Consider the following 22,257-nt stretch of genomic DNA (forward strand, 5'->3'; position numbering starts at 1 on the left):
TTTAATTTGACATCTGCTCTGGTGGAGAATACTTTCACTCATTTTTTATAATTTAAATAATGCATTTAACAACTGTGTGTTCGTTAGGCCTACAAAAATGTCCTATCGTTTGTTAATGTTAACCCCTTTAGTTACACACATTAGTCTTTGTTTAGGTAGTCTAATTTTAAACCTGCGTGTGTGTGTGTGTGTGTGTGGGGGGGGGGGGGGGGGGGGGGTTGGTGTGTGTGTGTGGGTGTGGGTGTGTGTGTGTGGGTGCGTGCGCGCGTGCGCGCGTGGGTGTGTGTGTGTGTGTGTGTGTGGAGGTGCGTGTGTGGAGGTGGGTGTGTGGAGGTAAACATCCTGGTTGCAACAAGATTTTGTGAGTGCAGACTATGTGATGATAAAAGACTAAGAGTTTGTGTAAAACGCACATCATTTAATTCAAAATACCTGACACCATTCGTTTAGAACTTGACAAGTCACTTTTCTGCCTATGTCCGAACTTTTACAAGCTTTGTTCGGTGATGTCTGATTGGCTGAATGTTGAACTTGAAGGTAAGGATCCAGAGGAGTCCGCTGCCAGCAGGGGGAGGAGGCAGGCGGGGGCGCGCCGGCACATTTCTCTGAGAGCCCAGGACGCACGGAGCTCCAGTGAGGGCGCACAGTAATTCTGCGGAGGAATATCACTGTACTTAACTTCAGTCTAATTTATTGCTATTTCTTTTAGCCCACGTAGCCTACTTCAGCAGTGCTTTTAAAGCTTGTACTATGGCGAAAGTTTATAAGAACCTTTTTTTTCTTTCCTGTATACTTCTGAAACCGGTAAGTTAACTTAACATGATTGTTTCTTACTTTTGAAAAAAGTCTCTCTATAAGGGACTCGTCTTAACTTTTTGTTTGATCAAAATGTGTCATGTAGCCTAGTCTGGTCAAAGTCAAAATGAAAAAAATTGAATAGCGCACAAGTTCCCAGCTACAGGCTATTACTATGTTGTCAATGATTTGTTTTACCATTGACTTAAATTGGCTATTTAAGCTTCATCTAGGGTAGCATTTTTACCAACTTTATCATCTGACCCGATAAAAGGTTTAATAAAGTAGTAAAATTCTTAAACTATATCCAAAGTTCATTAGCCTGTTAATAGCTATGTGCTGTTCATTGCACAAGTACGGAAAAAGATTTCTATTTTCTCAGAAAAAAACTGCCAAATTAAGAGACACGTAAGTACCTTCTGCAAATGCCAATATGCATTGCATTACACCACTCATAATCATAATTCATATAGACAGTGACATCAAAACTGCTGAAAGAGTAGAAGTACAACAGGGATATGCCTGAGTAGACAATCAGACTCAGTCAGATTCAAGGAGAATCTGAGCCAAAACTGTTTAAAATTGTATTCACGTGTCTATATATTTCTAATTTGCTTATTTAGTACATTAGAGGACAGTTTTAGTGACAGTTTTGCAGAACAAAAGACATTCATTGCACACAATAGTAAATGCATTTGACAGTTTTTCACATTAAGGTATGTGTGTTTAGTGCCCTTGTGGCTCTCACTTGCAATGAAAGGGACAGTTATTTTCAATGGAAGACATCTATGGAAACTGTAGGTGAGAATTGTGTTGGATGGGGTGCCATGACAACAAACTTCATTATGCTCCCTTGCTTCACTTTGCAGTGTCCTCATCTGCGGATGTCTCCAGAGAAGCTTGTCAGATTCATGCAGGAATCTAGGAGGTCAAAGAGCTTATTAGCGTAGGTCCTGCATGCATTTCTATTGGAAGAAAAAGATACCATATGGAGCTTTAGGAGACTTAAAGATTAAATTAATTTGGGGAAAGGTATCCATTGTAACAGAAGTGGTTTGAGGATGAAAGGGAAGAATAATTTAGTCTGGGAAGTTTTGTGTCTATACGCTGTTCATTTATCATCACTGACAATACGGCCTCCAATCATAGTCCAGTGACGTGCTGTGGACGCAACGACTCACTATGGGCAAGCTCTGCCTCAGGAGCCAAATAAATCACAAGCCGAATGAGGGAGTCACCTTGCAGGGGGAACACTGGTCTCACTTGGTGCCTAACAATAGCGGTATAGAGTCATCTGATTAATGCCCATGGAGAGGAGACGGGTACACCTGACTATAAATCTTCCATGTCTGCTCAGCATCACAACCACGACATGTAGATCACAGCATCCCAGTATTAGGTATGTGCATGGATGTCTATGTCATTCATGAATGCTCGCTGGATGGAGCATTTGCATATTCCCATATGTTTGACTCAGTGTGTAAACAATGCAGTACAGAGCAGTGGTTCTTACTATGGAACAGGTAGTACTGATAGTGCTATGAAGACATTTGATATACAGTGTACATATACATTCTATTCAGTTACTGCCTGGTCTAATATTTTTAGACCTTATTTTTGTGCTTTGAACTTGCTTCTGGTCTTGTTCATAGTTCACTTTCTTTCTCCGTATAATTTAGCGATTTTAGTGTGTGTAATTCTTAAGTTGATATAAATGTACAGTTAATGCCTCTTGGTGCATGGTGCAAAATTTTAGCTTCATTAGGAATGCATCAGTCTCTAAGGCTAACTCAAATCAATTTGTCATTTATTGTTGACACCAAAGTCTAAATACATTTGAAACTTTCTCACCTGCCTCCCCAGTGTGAAGTGGAGAAAAACAAGAAGAAAAGTGCAAAGATAATAAAGAAAATACAATATTTTGCTGTTGACCGCTGTGACATTTGTTTTCTACACAGGCTTTTTCAGAGCAGCATCCTATGTGTGAAATAAAAAAAGAGATCGACCGAGAGCGTGACTTGTGTGAGGCTCAGAATGAGGACAAAACAACAGGTTTGTTTACAGGAAATTATTCTTTTGTGATGTTTGAACTAGGTTGCAATGTGCTAATGAATTCAATCATAAATTAGCCCGGATGACACACAAATATCTTAGCAACCTCAAAAGACAGAAAAAAAGACTTTTTGAATGAATAACTTTCCCCAGAATAACATCATCCATATCTATTTCTTGTTTATTGAATTGGTATTTTTATTTAAAAAAAAAACTACAATGGAAAACATGCATTCTTATTGTGATTCTAAGGTCTGATCTGTAACTTGGTTGCATCACCAGACATTTAATTCAGACACATTTTGCGAAAGACAAAATGTTTTTTGTATTGATTGTTTCACACCCAACCAGCTTTGACTTTATTTATTGTCAGGAGTTTTAACAGAAGTGTTTTGATCTGATGTGTGTCACCATGGTCTGTGAAAATGGAATATTAGTAAAGAACTTTATATCCAGATCATATTGTTATATTTCTCTCTTTAGATTTCTGGTTTTGGAACCTATTAAATTGTTTTTTAAATTAAATATTTCCAACCCCAGGTTGTGCTGTCATGTGGGACAAGATTACCTGTTGGCCCAGTGCTGATGTTGGAGAAGTGGTCACCATCCCCTGCCCCAAGTATCTTTTCTACTTTTCAAACGGCATTCCAATACGTAAGCAAACTAATGCTAATGCTACTATTACCTTTTTTATTATTACTGCTCCTTGGTCTCAATTTCTTGATTAGCCTAAAGCAATTCATCTAATAACATTAACAACACATAATGTTGATAAGGGTGCATCTGGTGACAAGAACTGCAAGAAGAGCAGCCAGCTGTAGTCGACATTCTGACTTGTCTAATATAAATACCCTACACAAAAAGCTTTGAAAAAACCTTTCAGAAAAACAACTTTGTCTTGACACATTGTTGTGGTTTAAACGACAGTGACCACAGCAGAGACCCTCTTTTCACGTATAAGCAATTGTTATTGATCCATTCACCTTTTATATTTAGACTGTGATCGATGCACGATCGATGATCGATAATATATTTCCAAAATAGACACACTCACCTTTTTATATCTACACTGTAATCACCTTTGAATCACATATGAAGTATTTTTACTGTAAACAAAAAAGTGGTTCACCTTTGCCAAACGTTCAGTTGTCCAAACATATCCAGAGCTGTCCTGTTGATTGTATTGCTGCTCTCCAGGGTAGAGCCTCTGCAGCAAAGGGCCTTTCGCCTCTGTGCCCTCCATCATTTGGGCTATAAGAGGGAATCGGGCTGGACATTTATCATCAGGATCTGAGATGAGGGCTCCCTGGGAAGCTGTAATTTGACCCAGATGGGAGATAGTGTGACCTGAGCGAGCAGAGCACCCCAGGGGACCGACAGTGGGCAGAGGCAAGAGCAATGGCCTGTGTGGTAGGATTGAGCTGGAGGTACATATTTCACTGGTATGTCAAAGCATGGGCCCAAAACTCACACGAGAACAGAAAGGAGCAAAGTCTCCTAATGAAGAAAGCCTGGGTTACATATGATACAAGTTCTGCTCCTCTGATGCAGTCGATATCAATTATGCACTAAAACAGCTAGTCTCTGTGGTACTCTGCTCTCGGGTCAAGTAAGAGGACCACATTAAACGATGATTAACTATCTAAGATCTGGTGCATTGCAAATTCACAGCACAGAACCCTGTATTTCCTAAACCTGAGATATTGGGTACTTCTGTGTTGTTTGTGCAGGTCAAAAAAGGGTTACCGTGATTTACATTTTATAGGAACTTGACGTTTTTATAATGTTTCTAACTTGTAGTCCCATTTCCTTTTAAGTGACTTTTAGGATTACGAAAGACTAACGTTATTGACACACAGTGCACACAAGAAAACAGGACTTACGAAATATGGCGCCAGAGATATTCAGGGGTCAAGCCATAAATTTAGTTTAGTTTGCCATTCTCATGAACTCTTTACCTACCAGGTCTAAGGCAAACATTACCGTTCATCTCCTCTAATAACACGGGTCTGCCTTCTTTCCTAACCTGTATGACAGAGCACTACTGTTGTCGTGCTATATCAGCCCTCTTCCGCCTAAGCTATAATAAGAAAGATTTTGACTACAACACGTAGATGAAGCTATAAAAACAAAATCCAAACATGAGTGGATGATTAACTCATTTAAGCTCTCCGTGCCGTTGTACATGCACAGACAATTCTTGGAGTCCTGTTTTTGGTTGACGATGAAAGCATTCTTCTGGAAATCCTTAACTCCGTCCAGTGGTGGCTAAAACAGCAGCGGTCACCATTGTGTCCTGTCATATTGTTTGAACAAGCTAAGCCTCTATCTTCTCTGCAGTGCGGCGCCCAGGTATTTCCAGCCTGCCCAGTTTAATGCAAAATACATTGTAAGAGTTTGCTGTTTCACAACTCGGGTCTTGATTTGATAGAGGCGGTTCAGTGATAGGGTTGGGCAATGTGAGAAATGTCTTGCATTTTTTATTTCTTTGGCCACATTGAGGGCAAAGATGAATTTCTAGCCAACACACATTGCTCCGTCACTTACAGGAAAGAAAGTGAGAGAATGTTGTCAATAAATATTTCACAATAAAATATTTAATAAAATAACAAAGACCTTGTAAGAGGACTGGAGGAATTGTAACAAAATAAAATACAAATAAAATATAAAATAGATTTACCATGACCACAAGACAAATATCTCATACTGACTGAAAAAAGAAAAAAAATCCATATCAGACCATCCTTGATGTACACAATAAAGTTAGTTTACTTTTTGTTTAAGTGTAAAAATTTCATAGGGTTGCAACAAAACAATTGATTGAACAATTGTATCAACAGTTTGGATAAAATGAAGATGGTAAGGAAGGGCATGTGGAGTAAAACCTATGCCAAATCCCCATAAAATTCCAGCCACTGCTGCAGGAAGCAAGTTAAAGACAAGAGTTAATTCCAGAAAAAAGCTGTAACAAAAGAGGAAATTGGATTAATCATTGACAGAAAGTGAGATTTTTTTCATATATTTGCACATTAGCCATTAACACCATGGATCAGATACTGCTCAATAAAACAAGGTATTTGGAGGTGATTTGTAAACAAAAGCCATGTGCTTTTCACAGAGTGCTATTTTTATGCCAGACTCTCAGGCTTTTTAAGTGAAGGCATCAGCTGTTTTACTGCAGCATTAACCTAACCAAGTTTTACAACCATTAGCACCAAGTAGCCCATGCCTGTGAACAGCAAGTCGTCAGTGTAGCATTATTTTTATAAGTGCTAATGGAGTCTTGAGCTGCACCAAGTTAATGTTCAACGCAATTGAATTTGTCTCGCCTTGTGACTTGTGTACATTGGCACAGTGCACATTGCATCGTCTTATCACACAGATTTTTTCTTACACAAATCCACAATACCAAGACTTAGAGTTGGACTTTTTACATCACAGTTTTGCTGTATCATGGTCATGTGGTAAGCTGCAAGCACACAGGCCAGTGATAGGGTTTAATGTATGCCACCTTGTGTTTATTAGGTCAGTTGGTGAATCACATTTAGATCAATGTGAATAGTTGTTTTATTGCTTGTTTTGGCACTGTTCAAATGTCATTACAAGGATGTGTTGACTATTATTATCAATTTTTTATCAATACATCTAAATTTATAAGATGAAATGAGAAATAAATAATGTGATAGCGATATAGTTGATGATATCACAATTGCTATACATTTACAATATGATATGGGTCAGACCTAGTCCTTATTGACTTCCCTCACCATTAGTTTACTCAGAGATATATTTCTATTGATAGGGGCATGTTTGAGTAATCCTGTATTGCCCTGGATTCATGACTTGAGTGCTCAGAAAATATCTGTTATCACTCCTTATCCCTGCCTGCTGCTCTGTATTTACTTCCAATTATCTATACAATTCAAACTTAAGGTCATATAAGTAGGGGTTATAAAGGTCATGTAGCCATTTTTCAACAATAAAAACAACTAAACGAAAATCCACTGCTTGCTACAATTAAATGCCACTATGAAGAGTCTGGGTAATTTCTCTCAAGCTGGCTCAACATTGCGGTTTACAATGAACAAAATGTTAAATAATGATCTATGTATGTTATAGTTTACTAAATACTGAAAAAATGCATTTTAAGGTTGCCATATTTGTATAAGCGAACTCCAATAGTTCTCTCTAGTTAGACAAATGAAGACAAAATGCTTATCAGAGCACACTTTTATGCACATTTTAAGTTTTAGATTTTTTCCCTGTGTTTCTTCCTTGTTCCCTTGGATAGTTTAGCTTCTCTTTATGGGCTTCAAACGAACTTGGACCTCATTCCTCCATGGGCATAGTGGAGTAAAAATATCTCTGGCTTCTGGCTGACTATATTGGCCAGATAGTGCAAGTGGTTGGAGAATAATTAAGACTCAGATGGAGGGGAATACTCAGGGGAAATGTCCTTACATCTTTGGGCCAATTGGACCACTGATCTTCTGCTGTACAGTGCTTTCTTTTAGTGTTTGGGACTAATCCACTGGGACAAATGTGTCTTGTTGTGGCTTAATTATGTGTCTGTTAAAGTAAAGATTTTTTATATGTTTGTGTATATATGTATATCTATATACGTATATAAATATGTGTGTGTGTGGGGGGGGGGGGGGTGTATGTGTATATATACACACACACAGAGAGACACACACACACATATCTATATATACATGTATACATATACATATACAGCATAATTTCAATCAAGTGAAGCACGAATGGCTCTCTGTGTCCTTCTGCTCATTAGGAAACCTGTCACAAACCTGTGCTGAGGGTGGCTGGAGTCCAATCAGCTTGCAGTCCTACATAATGGACTGTGAATACAACCCCAACAGCACTATGGATGACACTGAGGTTGGTATAGCAACCGCCTGTCCATGTCCAAACTTATACACGTTCATCTTGTTCCTCACGTGTTCACAGGGTGAATTCTATAGTGCCATCAAAGTGGGCTACACCATTGGTCACAGTGTATCTCTCATATCCCTGATGGTTGCCATCATAATACTCTGTGTATTTCGGTAAGAAACCTATGATGACTCATAAAGATAGGCAAACACCTTTTCATCACACCATTTACTGTCTTAATGCTCATGACTCTTGCTTTAGGATCCACACTCTTCTTTTTAAAGTGTTTTACAGTGTTCTTCTCACACTTTTATAGTGTTTTGCTCTCCAAACTGCCAAATTTGACATTATCTTGCTAGACTTCTCCAAACAGAACTGTCATAGAAGATAGTCCATAAACATTTATTCTTTTCTTTGTTGATAACATATTTCTATGTGACATTTAATCTTGACATGGCCAGTATCTGCATGTTGATAAGTTCTGATCAAAAGAATGACTCTGGATTCTTGTAATAAGCCCTTTATTGAACCAAACAGCAGAGATATGTTTACTCTGATGGTTATGAAATGCTGCAGCTTGGACTGAGGCACAGGATGTGCAGAGGCTGTTTATGTTTGTACTCAGCAGCTGTAGGGTGCAGTGTGTCATCACACCACTTGATGGCCAGGCCTGATGGCTCTGTACATTTCTCACCAATCAGACGATCACTGGATCACTGGGAAGCCATGCACTTCACATTAGTGACCTTTGAAAAAAGGACCATTTTGTGGTTGTAGGAGGTTTTCTTATTTCTTCCTGATAACTTTATGGCCGATGATAAAAGCAGCATAATGTGTGATCGAGTTTTATGTGTCACTTGACCTTTAGATAACAAATGGATAACACAGCCATAGCTTCTGCAGTAAGTGCTGATAATAATCACCTATCATGTTCACACATTTGTTTTACATTGTTGTGACTTTGTGAATATGGTTCATTCTATAAGTGCCAGGTAAACGGCTTATGGCAATAGTTTTGGGTTATTGCTCTTTTTGCTGACATACATGTTAGTTTTTACAGATTTTCAACTGATAATTTCTACTTTGGTTTTCTAGGAAGCTGCACTGCACCAGAAACTACATTCATATGCACCTGTTTGTGTCATTCATTCTCAAAGCCATATCAGTGTTTATTAAGGACGTTGTTCTCTATGACGTTGGTGAGGCCGAAAACTGCCACTCCACTGTGAGTATGCTTGCTCTTACCTTTTACTTCCTGTTTTTGATGGGAGAATTTTATGGTATAAAGCTATCTCTCTTCCAACTTGTATGCTCTGTGCTGCAGTATGTAATGTACAAAGGGTCAGGTGCACCTGGGTGTAACACTATTTGCCAAAAGCTGTGGAGCAGGATGTTGTTAAAGTCACTATTTGCAGAATATTTATTTTAAACTTCTGAAAGCTTTGTCAACGATATGACCAACAAAAAGTTTTGTTACTTATAATTACCAAAAAAAAAAATGTCACAGTGGTGTTTGTTTAGTTTCAGCACAACTCTAGCTTAATCTTTATGACCAGGGAGGATTAAGTCAGCAGATTGTAAATCAGTTTTTTTACGGTCTCTGAGGGCTGCTTGTTAATGGTCCAGTTTAGATGTATTTCCTCTTAAGAGCACACACTTTAGCCTGGTTTAAACATAGCTGCTCACCCCCTGGACCATTTGGAAAATATGATTTGGCACAAAAAGGTCCACAGAGAATGCTATGCATGCATTACAGGCCACCCTGACCCAATAGATATGTGCACTTCTATATTTGATATAATTTAATTAAAACATATTATTGGATTTGAACAAGAGACAAAAGTGAAAGGATGACAATAATAATAGGAGCTCTAAAAAGTGGACAGCTCTAGATTTGTTTGGTCATTATGGGACTTACTAGAAACACTTTGTACTTCTGCAAAAATGCAGACAATGAAAGACAGACAGTAGATTGGAAGATACAGGAGCATAGAGATATCTCATAAAAATAGTGTAATTTATGTGTTATAGATCTGAGTTTGGAGACTAACCTGAACTGCTGCAAATGTGGGTCATGGATAGTCTACGAGAGGTCACTTCTGTTGTAATGACTCTGAAAGCTTTTCTAAAAAGGCTTATTTAAAAAATAAACCAAACTTACAATATGAAATGTAATACAAATCATAATTTTAGTCTGCCATAATAAAATGTACTATTTACAACTCTTTAAGAATTAATAAGAATAGATTTTATTTCCTGTTGCTCATATCCTTATTCACTAAATTCATTGAGGTTATATATATATATATATATATATATATATATATATATATATATATATATATATATATATATATATATATATATATATATATATATATATATATATATATATATATATATATATATATATATATATATATATATATATATATATATATATATATACTGTATATATTACCTCAATGAATTTAGTGAATATGTATAGAGGTTATATATATACACACACACACACACTCACATACATCCATACATATGTGTAATGTATATTACAGGGCTAATTTATTAATGTGTGCTTGTTCTGTAGGTGGGCTGCAAAGCTGTGATGGTCTTCTTTCACTATGGCGTCATGGCCAGTTACTTTTGGCTGCTGGTTGAAGGACTTTACCTCCATGCCCTTTTAGCTGTTTCTTTCTTCTCAGAGAGGAAGTACTTTTGGTGGTACATCTTAATTGGCTGGGGTAGGTTAGGTTAATTATTTTGTGTTTTTTTTTCTTTGAAGTTTGGCTAATTAGTTCTTTACATCATAGAATGTCTGAGAACAAGTGGAAGTTATCAGGAGCGTGCATGTTGCAAGCGTGTAAGCATGTGTACCTGTACATCTGGCTTTGAATTGAGTTTAAGGGAGGTACAGGTTTTAGAGGCAGCCCCTTGGTGAAAGCAGTTGCCACTAAGAGGTTTTCATTCTTCTCATCAGGCTATGGCAGGTCCAACATGGGCTTGTGAAACGGTTATTTTTTTTACTCAGAATTCTACATAATGCCCCTTTAATACAAAAAGAACCTGTTTCTGTTAGTGGCTGGCATCATCTGCCTGTCCCCATCCAAACTAAATTGACATGGAAATTAATCTCCGACCATGAATTCATTTGCACAGGTGCCACAGAAATATGCTGCATGCTTCACATTGAAATGAGGCTGTTGTGTTGTTTTAAATTAGAAGCAGCAGGCCACCTCTTCACGAGTCCTGGTCTAATGCAGAGCTGTCAGTCTGTGGATGCCTCTGACAGAGAAGACACTACATTATGAGGTCTTTTTGACAGACTCTCCTCTACATCCATTTTTATGAGGTTACAATTATACATTTACAATATAAACCTCAATACCATAACCATGAATAGACTGAAGAGGTTTGCTTGGGCAGATGTTATGTTCTACTTTCCTAAGAAAAGATGATCAGTGTGTATGTAAGAACATGGTTAGAATAAACTGTGGTGGTGAGTAGTTAGTACCCCTTCCCTCAGCAAAGATTTTTTTGATTGAATCAGCTAGACATCAGCATGAGAGTGGACATTATTTTGTGGTAAAGTGATTAGAACTGTTGCCTAACTTTTAGAGTTTGCATGTCTGTGTTAATTTCTTTGTCGAATAATACACTCTGAGCTCAGTCTTAAGTCCTTGTTTGTCTTACTTTCTTTGTGGTACTCCAGTCACAAAAATCTGAATGATCCTGATTCACATATTATACTGAGAAATTGTGTACAACAACTTTTTATTGGAATGTGATGACCAAACAGCCTTAGTGCTTGGTCCCAAACATTTCTTTGTGTATTTTCCAGGAGCACCAACTATATTCATCTCCTCGTGGGTCATCACAAAAGCTTGGCTAAATGATCCAGGGTAAGAGAATCATCTGCATTATTGCACTTTAATACAATAAGAAGTACCACAACATGTTTTTGTTTAACAAGCTGATGTTTTATTTCTATAGCATTTCTCTGAAGAGACTCGTGTAAAACTGTTAATGAATAACAGACCAAAATGACGTTGTCTTTTACGTGACCCAATTCATCACATATGAATACTGCATACTGCAAAGATAGGCTTTGAACTCAAACCAGTGTAAACTCGCTGTGGGAAAATGTGGAGTTAAAATCAGCAGTACTGAATATTTTTTATTGTAATGTTCAAAGATTGTTGTTTACTGTCTCATTAGTAAAAATGTTTAATTAACATTTACTTTTCTTAAATGGGTTTTAGTATTATAACAAGGGTTGCGGACTAACTAGAGGAAAGCTATCTCTTTCTGTATCTTTTTCTTCCACAGCTGTTGGGACATTATTGAGGACAGCCTGTGGTGGATCATTAAAACACCCGTTTTAGTAACTATTCTTGTGAGTCACAGCATGATTTCATTGATTAGTTATATTTTATGAAACACACACAATAAATAATCAGCTTGCTCTTTTTCTTACTTCAGATCAACTTTTTCCTTTTTATCTGCATAATCCGAATTCTGCGTCAGAAGATGAATTGCCCAGACATAGGAAGAAAAGAATCTAATCAATACACGTGAGATTTACAGTTTTAAAATTTATTTTGTGTTTTTGGCAGTGAACTGTTGTTCTTGCCCATACATTGACAAATGTCTTGATGTTTTTGTAGGAGACTTGCCAAATCAACACTATTGCTGATACCACTGTTTGGAATAAACTACATTATTTTTGCGTTTATCCCGGACAACATTAACTCACAAGTGAGGATGGTGTTTGACCTTATTCTTGGGTCATTTCAGGTAAAAAATGTTTACATATTTCAGCTAATTTTTTTTTACCTGTTTAGGGTATTAAAGAACATATAAAGAAAACCAGTACTAAATAGGGGACGGCCATTATCATGACATTTGCCTTATCTTGCAATAATAAATAGAGCCAAGAACTGAATCAGGGAACCAGACGGCCTATGCTCCCTGTATCCATAAAAATGTAATAATTTGTTCTTATGCACACCATTTGTCAAATGGTTGGTATCTGACACTTACACAGGAGATGAATAAATATGATTTTAAACAGTTTGATGATGACATCATGATTTCAGATGGAGAGCAGGGGTTTATATAACTCTGGGAGATTCACTGTTTTGAAGGAAATATTCAAACTTACGAACCACAAATGTTAAACCTTATCATTATTTTTTAGGGATTGGCTCCATGTACTTGCATTAATCTTATCGCCAAGTCTTTTTCAACTGACAACTATCACAAATTTGCTGTTGAATAATGGCACCATTTTCTGTAGGCACCGAGAGATCATAATTTAGAGACAGAGAAGATGTTGGAACATCTTTACCCAAGATGTTACTTCGCAACATAGAAAATATACAAATGTTACAATTCAATGACAAATCCTTGTTCCCCCCAAACTCCCATTTTTGGAAGCTGCTGGACATTACAATAGTCCACAGTTTGTTTAGTGTTTAGTTTATGTGTATGTTGTACAGTTGTGCAATAATGTTCAGGATTTACTGTCCTTGAAATTGAATACAAACACTCAGAGCCAAGCACAATGATGGAAACCTTGCTATGGAAACTATTTATAATTTATATGCACAGTCTCTGGGGAATAATCTCTAAAAGATGAAGCTCCTGCCTGTATCTCTGTTCGCTCAGAATCACGCGATCATTAGTCATCTGCAAATATTTTCAGCAGCTGTTCGATTTAAATATCGCTCTGTTGTTTTTCATCCTGTATCCTGTGTCTCAGGGGTTTGTAGTGGCCGTGCTGTACTGCTTTCTCAATGGAGAGGTAAGTTCATTTAAGTTTATTCTGATATAATGTATATTGTTTATTTCCAAACAAAGTGAGATTTTTTACACTCACAAATGGCAATAACACCTCCATGTATTTACATATAAATAGTAAAAAGTATATAATGATATAATTTTATCAACTCTACTATTGTTGTATTCTTACATACACACCCAACCACTGACAAAACAATTTTAGTTCTTTGTGTACTTACTTTAGGGCTTGTTGAATTTGTATAGTTTGGCATGAACATTATGAAGGAATGATGAAGAATTAAGAATGTTTTAATAAAAAAAAAAATCATATATTAATTAATTAAACTCAAATCAGCCATTTTGATCAATCAATACAAGGAAAATCATTCTCAGTCCTAATAATAATGGAATAATGAAACCTTTTTTGTGAATTTGTAAAAATGGCACCATACATCTTACCTTGACATGACAAATAAGCAGCCTTTCTCATCATCCCCTCTTATGCTGTTTGCCTGCCTCTCTATCTATGTTCTGTGGCAGGTGCAGTCGGAGATTAAACGTAAGTGGCGCAGATGGATGCTGCAGCGTTTCCTGGGAGCTGACCTGAAGTACCAGCAGCCTTCACTCGGCAGCAATGGCAACAACTTCAGCACTCAGATCAGTATGTTGACCAAATGCAGTCCCACTACTCGCCGCGCCTCTTCTACCTGTCAGGAACACTTCTCTTCCATATAAAACGAACACTGCAGGTTTGAATCCTTGATATTGTTGTTTTCTCTAAAGATGCTCATTTGGACTCTTGCAGCAGAGATGGGGTCTGTTACAAAATGTTGTATGTATGTATGATAGCAAGCCCATAGCTAGGCACTGGCTAATTGACCCCACTAGACTATATTTATATTTTTTTTTATTTGCTCACAATGGTGAAATCATATTGCCCAAAACTGGACTCAAATGCTTAGGTATATGACAATAGTATTGTGGCATTCTGGTGTAAGGAAACATGCCAGATTTCTTCTGGTTGTTTTATTTTCTGAACACAAGGACTAAACAAGCAAAACAAGAGCAAAACAACAGCAGTCTCAACTCACTCCAGCCAGTCTCCAAAACAGACCAGTAACTGATGAATAAAACCTTCACATCAACTTATTGACAGCAACCAAGTGTCACATACAAAAACAGTTACATTAACAATAACAACAACAACACAATAAATCAGATCATTACAGTGTTGCAATTCCTCTAAACTCTTTACGAGGTGCATTACGGAATGTTCTTACATTGTACATTTTAACAAGGGCTTTCTAAAACAGTAGTTCCCAACATTTTTGTCTCATGTACCCTCTAGCTTTGTCACACACTATTAAATTTCTCCTCCTTTTAAAATCTAAATTCATTCCAAGTACCCCCTGGTCCATGTACCTCTCGTTGGAAAACATTGTTCTAAACTGGCAACAAACATTGTCAAACATCCCTTTTGACCGATATCATATCTAGTATTTTACCTATGTGGTCATGCTGTTGTATCTTAACCTGCAATTTCTAATGATACAGTGACTGTAAAAAGGGACCACTTTGTGAAGCAATATTTCGATTACTCACACTGGACTAGTTACTGGCACTTACAAAACCAGCCTTCAGTCTTCATTACAACCAACACTTGAATACTGTGGGAAGCAGCACATCAAGTGAATTAAAAACAGGACCGGTCTATCCATCTGTTGTTAAGATGAATAGACCTGTATCTAATAAGAGCCAAGATGTTTATTAAAAGGCTTTTGTTAAATGTTGAGCTGAAACACTTAACCTAATGGTCTATGTTGCTAAGGGGACCAGTGGTAGCATTAATGACTGTGTGAGGCTGTAAAAAGCAGCTGTCACAGTGATGCACTCATATCACAACCAGCTTCTGTATTGCACACGACACTTGTGCGTGTATAGTGCATAAAAGACAAAACATTCCAGTGAAGGAGGAGGCAAAAAACTCCTCTAACAGGTGTAGCCAAAACACTGATGAATACATTAATACGATAGTTAGGACTGAGTACAGTAAACTTTTGGTACCTGTACTTAAATTATACTTGCTTTACAATTTCGGTACCTAATCGATACTTTTTTTAGTATGTATGCTATAATAATCTAGGGAAAAATAAATATAAAATAAAAACAGACATATACCAGTAGTATATGAACTTGTTTTGCAGCAGGTAGTAAATAAAAGCAAGCATTACAATTTCAGTATACACAGGCACAGCACTGTGGCCAACCACAGTTCAGACAGGTAATTCTCTAGCTGTATTTACTGCAGAGACAGCTTCCACTCCTGGGTCTAATCTGACCTTAACCTGACACAGTTACACATCCTGTGCATTTTTAAATTGATGGTGTTATGGCTTACAGTTACAGGATGGCTTACCCAATCAATTACACTGTGATTTTCACACCAGAGTTTAATGCCACATTCATTTTCAGTTTCTACAGTGCACGATGACTGGAACCAGCAAAGTGTCTGGTTTAAGAATAAGGGAACAAATTGAATGGATCAAGGCAGGAATTGAACAGTCACCCCAGTTAATACCTATTACTCTTAACATCACAATTAAAAGCACTTTTTACATTCTTTCTTAGATTCGTGGATCATGTCCCTTCTAATGACTAGTTAATGTATATGTATAAGTAGATGACAAAGAAAAAAATTTATTGTTTTTACAAATAAATGGTATAAAGGATCTTTTCTACAGCTTTTTCACAGATTGAATTGTATTGCAGTATGCTTTGTCAACTCATTTATTCACCCCCCTCTTTAGCATTAGGGGTTATTCAGGCCTACGTAAAGTAAATGGCTTTTTGTTCCTTTTTGTTCCATTTAAGCCATAAAGTGGGTATTTTCTATATAAACGCCAAGTACCTCAGACATGATCTCACTTTTGCCATTGTAAATAATGTGAATGTATTAATATGTTTTATGGTAATGACATAGTCCTCAGGTGACCACTGTTTACATTGAAGTTGTGTGTTTTTCAACCATGGTACATACATGTACTGTTAAAACGTGTCTTATATTTGTGTCCCATGAAATAAAATTATTTGCACTGGACATGGCATCTATTCATCAGAGCTTTATTTCTGGAACATAAAAAGTGATAAAACCATATAACAAAACAGACATACAAATAATAGCCAAGGAGTGGTAAAAATATACAATAGTATCCATTCAAATAGTATAGTTTTCTTCTAGTCCAGGGGTAAATGCTCAATTCTCAAAGGCTGAAAATTCCTTTACTGTTATTTTTCAATCCACCCTTATTATCAATGTATGTTTGGAATTTGCAATGTACCTCCCCTAACACTAATTTAATTAGTAGAACAGTATGAAAATACTTGTGTTTAGCAGGGGCTTTCCTAAAAAGGTTTCTATATTTTGTAAAGGGCAATGTAGAACTCATTAATAATGTACAACCTGTAGAAGACAAACCAAATTTGGAGAAGGGTTCAGGCCACTGGAGCTGTATCTGTATGCATTAATAAACAAGGCCGAGATAAAATGCATTTATTTATCACTACTTGACCGAACAGTTTTGGATTCTATGTTCCATTTTGGTTCATCTGGAAAGGCATACCCTTTATATAGCCTTTTTAACTCCAAGTGCACTCTGGGTGAAATCCTTGAGAGCTTAAAATGTCTAACAAATAAATAATGCAGTTAACCAAAGTTACTCCCACATGACCATTGCACCAAATCAATGGCATGCATCAGTCAAGCATTACATTATGACCACTGACAGGTGATCTGAAAAAGGGATTAACCCCCATCATGGCTCATGTAGTGGGTGCATTAGAGCAAAGAAAATGCATGCATGTACAACTCTGTGCCGGAGTTTGACAGGGAATACTGTATCTAACTTTGTGCATGCCCTTATTTGTATTTGTATTTATTCAGTGTGTTTATGTTGCACTTTTTCACCGAAGCAAGTTCCTAGTTTGTGAACTGTGTTCACAGACTATGGCAATAAAAGTCTTCTGATTCTGATTCTGATCTCAGATTTATATATATATATATATATATATATATATATATATATATATATATATATATATATATATATAGTGGTGGTGGTCTTATTGTTATTCCTACTTATTGGTGTGTAAGTATTTTCATATGTTGGCTTTTAACATAGTTAAAATAGATTAGGTTTTAGGTATTAGATGCATTTTCGTACTAATCAACAACAATAATTAGTGTCTAAGCACTGTAAGAAAGATGCTTCTTTTTACGAGGAGAGATTAAATCTATACAGGGAATCCACTATCTGTAAAAATAGTGTACATATCTCATTATCTCATAAGAACTGTATTTGACCTTTCTCTTTACATAATTAGCCTGGTGTTTCACTTTGGTTATAACTTGCTGAGGCGCAGAGTGTTCAAGCGCACAGGCAGAATAGTGGCTCCCTCTGCATAGCTTATTTCTCTTAAAATGCCAGTCCAGCTCTGCTCCGACTCATCGTACCTGTGTTTGAAAAAGCAACATCATTTAGTCACAGAGAATACAACTGGGTTAAAATCAAAAGGAGATATTGTTATTCCGGTGTGCTTTTATCTTATCCTGTGCATCAGTAGCTGTACTTAAATAGGGTTTTATCCATTTTTGGTGCATCAATATTATTCTATTCATCCTGATATAGTCCAAGAATACTATTTAATTACTATAAAGTTAGATGCCACTTTGATCAAAATTTTAAGTTTTCAATGTCCATCCAACTTTTCTGGATGGGGATTCACCACCTTCTTATGGAGATCCTATTGCTTTGCCTTACCTGAAATATTCAGTCGCATCACAATAAAGCAGACCTATTATGCAAAATCGACTTTTCAGAGCTTTTAACCATATTATAATTGTTTGTTCTTCTAGGTCAGCTCCCATTGGGTGCCACAGTTTTCTAATGTGGGACTTATTTGTTTTATTAAGCCTCTTTAGAGTAATATTGCAATGCAATGTGCAAATTATAGAAAATTATTATAACAATGTATGCTGTAATGTATATAAATTGTAACCATTATCCAGGTGTGCCATATACCTATATAGCAGACACAAGTATAATATGTCTTCTTTAAGGATCTACCTTACATGTAATAACAGGTATTGAAGACATAATTTTTTCCTGCTTGTCTCTATGGAGATAGACAAGTTGAAAGCCATACTGTGAAACATTCCAGGCAAAACAATAGCATCTCCATGAAGACAGGCAGGTGGCACTACACCAGAAAAGATACATAGTGCACCTTTAACTCTTTTTTCCACATTCATAAATTAAAAATACAAAAATCGGTATTGGCACATATGTGGGTACTTCACCTCCAGATATCAGTCATCTCAGTTGGTACAGGCTCCTCACTGGTCTCTGTGGGCATCATGGCAAATCCTCCAATGGCATACAGAAATCCTCCCATTGAAACAAGGTTGAGAGAACTGCGCTCCTGAGGAAACTCTGTGAACTCTGACCATCTTAAAATATCAACACACAAATGAGGAAGTTATGCTCATGCTAAATCAAACACCAGATTTACATATGAGAGAGAGATGTACTGCTATTTTATGGCCCAGTCGTTTGCCTACTGTCCACACGTGTTGTCCCAAGATAACATTAAAATAATAAAGGAGTACTAATAATTTACACCAAGGTAAACAAATGGATCTCAATTTGTTGAATGAAATAAGCTGAAGCTATTTTACCCAAACATAACCTCTTTACTTAATTCTTTTTAGACATTATGTTAACTCTGACTGCAATTAAATATTGCCACACATACTATTGTACGCTAAATTTAATATAAAATACTTTTGAATTTTGAATAGTTATATTTTTTATGAAAGGCCAAAAAAATGAACTAAACTCATTAACCAAAAATTGAAAAATCCAGTAAGGAAAGTTACTAATGAGCAGAAATGTCAGTAATTTAAAGTGATACAAAGTGTTACTTTATTTATGTTACTCACTTGTTGGTGCCGATGTCATAGACCTCCACAGAACTGGTGAGGCCTGAGTCTGTTACCCCAGTAACCACATAGATCTGGTCCTCATGAACTGTGACTCCAAAGAGGGCACGGGCTGTGTTCAGGGGGGCTAGGTCCTTCCACTCAAACTTTGAGGGGTTGTACATACACACTCTCCTCATACACTTCCTGTTTGATTAAAAGATGGTGAATTTTAAATCCAAGATATATTCTGTAAGGATTAAAGGTGCACTATGTAACTTTTTATAGAGGGTCTGCCATCTGCTTGTCTCCATAGAGATGCACAGTATGTTATTAAGCTTATATAATGGCTAAATTACGGGTTGAAACTGTGAAGCCCACTCACGTTAATAATGCATCATTTTCAACGTATTTTTGAACAATAAAAACACCTGTAAGCAAATAAATACTAGATAAATAAGTTTCATTTCATACTGTGGAACATTCCAGTAAAATGTATGACATTTTGAAAGCCAATAACATTTTGACTATGTAACCAGAAAAGTTACATAGTGCACCTTTAAATGTTAATATTAAGACAATAATCACATACTTGCTCTCAGACTTCCCACCGATCACATACACCAGACCATTGTGTGATACAGTGCCATGTCCATAGACTTGATAAGGAAGTGGGTCAGACTCACCCCATTTAAAAGACCTGTGAAATTATTAAGAACAAGAAGAAAACAACACAAATACATTGTAAGTCAAGAAACGTGTAACATATAATGATTTTCATCATCATGGTTTACATATAACGCAACACTAAACTACAGTTTTATGACCTGGTGAGATATACAAATATATTCCTTACCTACTCTGCACAGAAGCATTACCTCATAAAGATACTAGGCAAATCCTTGAACTAAGTACTCCTTACAATGATCCTAAGTCAAGATTTGAGTACCAGTATATGGTTTTAGATTTTAATTCCCTTTAACTGAATTTATCACTATTATATCTGCTCCACTGTTATGTTGTGAATTACTATTACATATGTCTTTATGTTGCCTGAGCTTGTTTCTCTCTCTTGTGTTAAACAAATCTCTTTAGTTAAATTTGCCTTGGGGCAGGCTGGAAAAGATATGCTTATCCAACTGTGAAGCAAACAGCTTTTCTCAGAGTTCATGATGCTTACTGTCTGTCATAGATCATGACGGAGTCCAGCACATGCTCTCCATCCTTCAGTTCTTTGCCTCCCACCACAAAGATGGAGTTTTCAGCATCTGTCATCCCAAACAGGCAGCGCGGGGAGGGCTGGGAGGGCATCCCCAGCCACTCTGAACTCACTGGATCAAACTGAGAAACAAACATTAGCCAAAGAAAAACACAATAAAATGGGACGTTTTGTAGTGTTTTTCATTATACTATACTTGTAGGAAATATGAGCTGAATGGTTCATCCTTGTCCTCCTCGCTGAAAAGTAGCCCACCCACAACAAATATCTGGTTCTGCTTGGTCACCAGGCTGCAGTGGTTCTTGGGGATTTCTGTGGACTCTGACGCCACAAAACACTCGTTTCCCACCGGGTCATATGCGACCGTCCCTGTGTCACTGATCATGAGTATCAGTTCCAGCTCGAACATTCCAAAACGAGGGTTATTGTTGAGGATACCAGGTAGGTACCCCTCTTCATCGTCTTCCTCATCCCCACCCCCTGCTGCCCCTTCAGATTTGTGCTTTTGGGGTTTTGGCAATCGTCCCTTGTGTGCATCTTTGACCAGCTCTAAATCCTTCTTCATTTCTTGACTGAAGCGAATATAATGGTGTTTTTCAACTTTGTCCTTGAGGTAATCCAAAGGTATAAGCCTAAATCTGACACAGTGTAGAAGCTCTGGTAGATCTTTGAGGCGGTTGTTCTCATCATGTTTGACCCAGTCCATGAGGGATTCGAACACAATTTCCTCCCTGTCCACATTCAGGGCATCTGATGTAATTAGGATGGCCAGTTCACTTGGGCTGAGCTGCATAAAGTCCTGGTCCCTCACTACAACTTGGTAACGCTCACATATAAATTCCCTTGCACCCAGAGCCAGCCTGGGACAGTCCAGAAGCAACCCTAACCTGAAGATGGCCAAGCAATTTCCAAGTACTAGCTTCTCTTGAAGGTAAGACACGCAGACTGAAAATATGGATGGTATTTGGTACATGTTGGCCACCATGAAGATATCCTGGACATTTTGCTCTGTTAGATTGATATCAGAAGTGTACAAATACCTTAAAATCATACCCAAAATCCCAGGTTCGACATCTTTGAGGACAATCTCACGCTTCTTGCTCTCCTCTAGCTCAGACAGGAACATAGCTTTGAAGAACGGGCTACTTGCTGCCAGGACAAGACGGTGACAAGGGAACTCCTTATCCTGCACCTTGAGGACACAATCCACAAACTTTTCACTCTCCAGCAGGTCACAAAGTCCATCTTGAAGCAGAGTCTGTTGGTACATGCGGGGCTGCTCCACCGGATCTATGGTCATGGCAGCCATTTTGTCCAGTTGGTGTCGGTAGCAGGGGAGAGAGGAGGCTCAGAGGGGCGTCCTGGCTCTTGCTTGCTCCCCACAACAGACAAGGACTGGACCCAGAGCTGGATCAGGTTCCCGGGGGTGGGGTAGACCTCGTGGACAGGAGTTGCAGCTGTCTGTGGGTGTCACTCAATGTGTTAGTCAAATGTATTTATAGACTCACAAAGATCCATTTTGGTGAATGGGAAAACTTAC

General features: G+C 37.5%; 2 protein-coding genes across 2 annotated transcripts; one reads left to right on the plus strand and one right to left on the minus strand.

The window, feature by feature from the left end:
* The first annotated feature begins 621 nt into the window (after window positions 1-621).
* On the plus strand, window positions 622-16,623 carry LOC117385736 (vasoactive intestinal polypeptide receptor-like). Its single transcript, XM_033983055.2, has 13 exons — window positions 622-804; window positions 2,754-2,847; window positions 3,388-3,501; window positions 7,640-7,746; window positions 7,816-7,913; window positions 8,836-8,965; window positions 10,328-10,481; window positions 11,579-11,639; window positions 12,067-12,133; window positions 12,220-12,311; window positions 12,405-12,534; window positions 13,502-13,543; window positions 14,062-16,623. Exons 1-13 carry the CDS (start codon window positions 751-753, stop codon window positions 14,254-14,256), a joined length of 1,338 nt encoding a protein of 445 aa, XP_033838946.1. The 5' UTR covers window positions 622-750; the 3' UTR covers window positions 14,257-16,623.
* A 1,016-nt stretch (window positions 16,624-17,639) lies between these two features.
* On the minus strand, window positions 17,640-22,178 carry LOC117385270 (kelch-like protein 40a). The gene is made up of 6 exons (XM_033982566.2): window positions 20,914-22,178; window positions 20,679-20,839; window positions 20,091-20,198; window positions 19,520-19,705; window positions 18,878-19,027; window positions 17,640-18,031 (listed from the first exon to the last, which is right to left on the minus strand). The coding sequence occupies exons 1-6, from the start codon at window positions 22,024-22,026 to the stop codon at window positions 17,920-17,922; spliced, it is 1,830 nt and encodes a 609-aa protein (XP_033838457.1). The 5' UTR covers window positions 22,027-22,178; the 3' UTR covers window positions 17,640-17,919.
* Between the last annotated feature and the right edge of the window lie 79 nt (window positions 22,179-22,257).

Source organism: Periophthalmus magnuspinnatus, chromosome 17 (genome assembly GCF_009829125.3).
Source record: "Periophthalmus magnuspinnatus isolate fPerMag1 chromosome 17, fPerMag1.2.pri, whole genome shotgun sequence".
NCBI classification, from domain to species: Eukaryota; Metazoa; Chordata; class Actinopteri; order Gobiiformes; family Gobiidae; genus Periophthalmus; species Periophthalmus magnuspinnatus.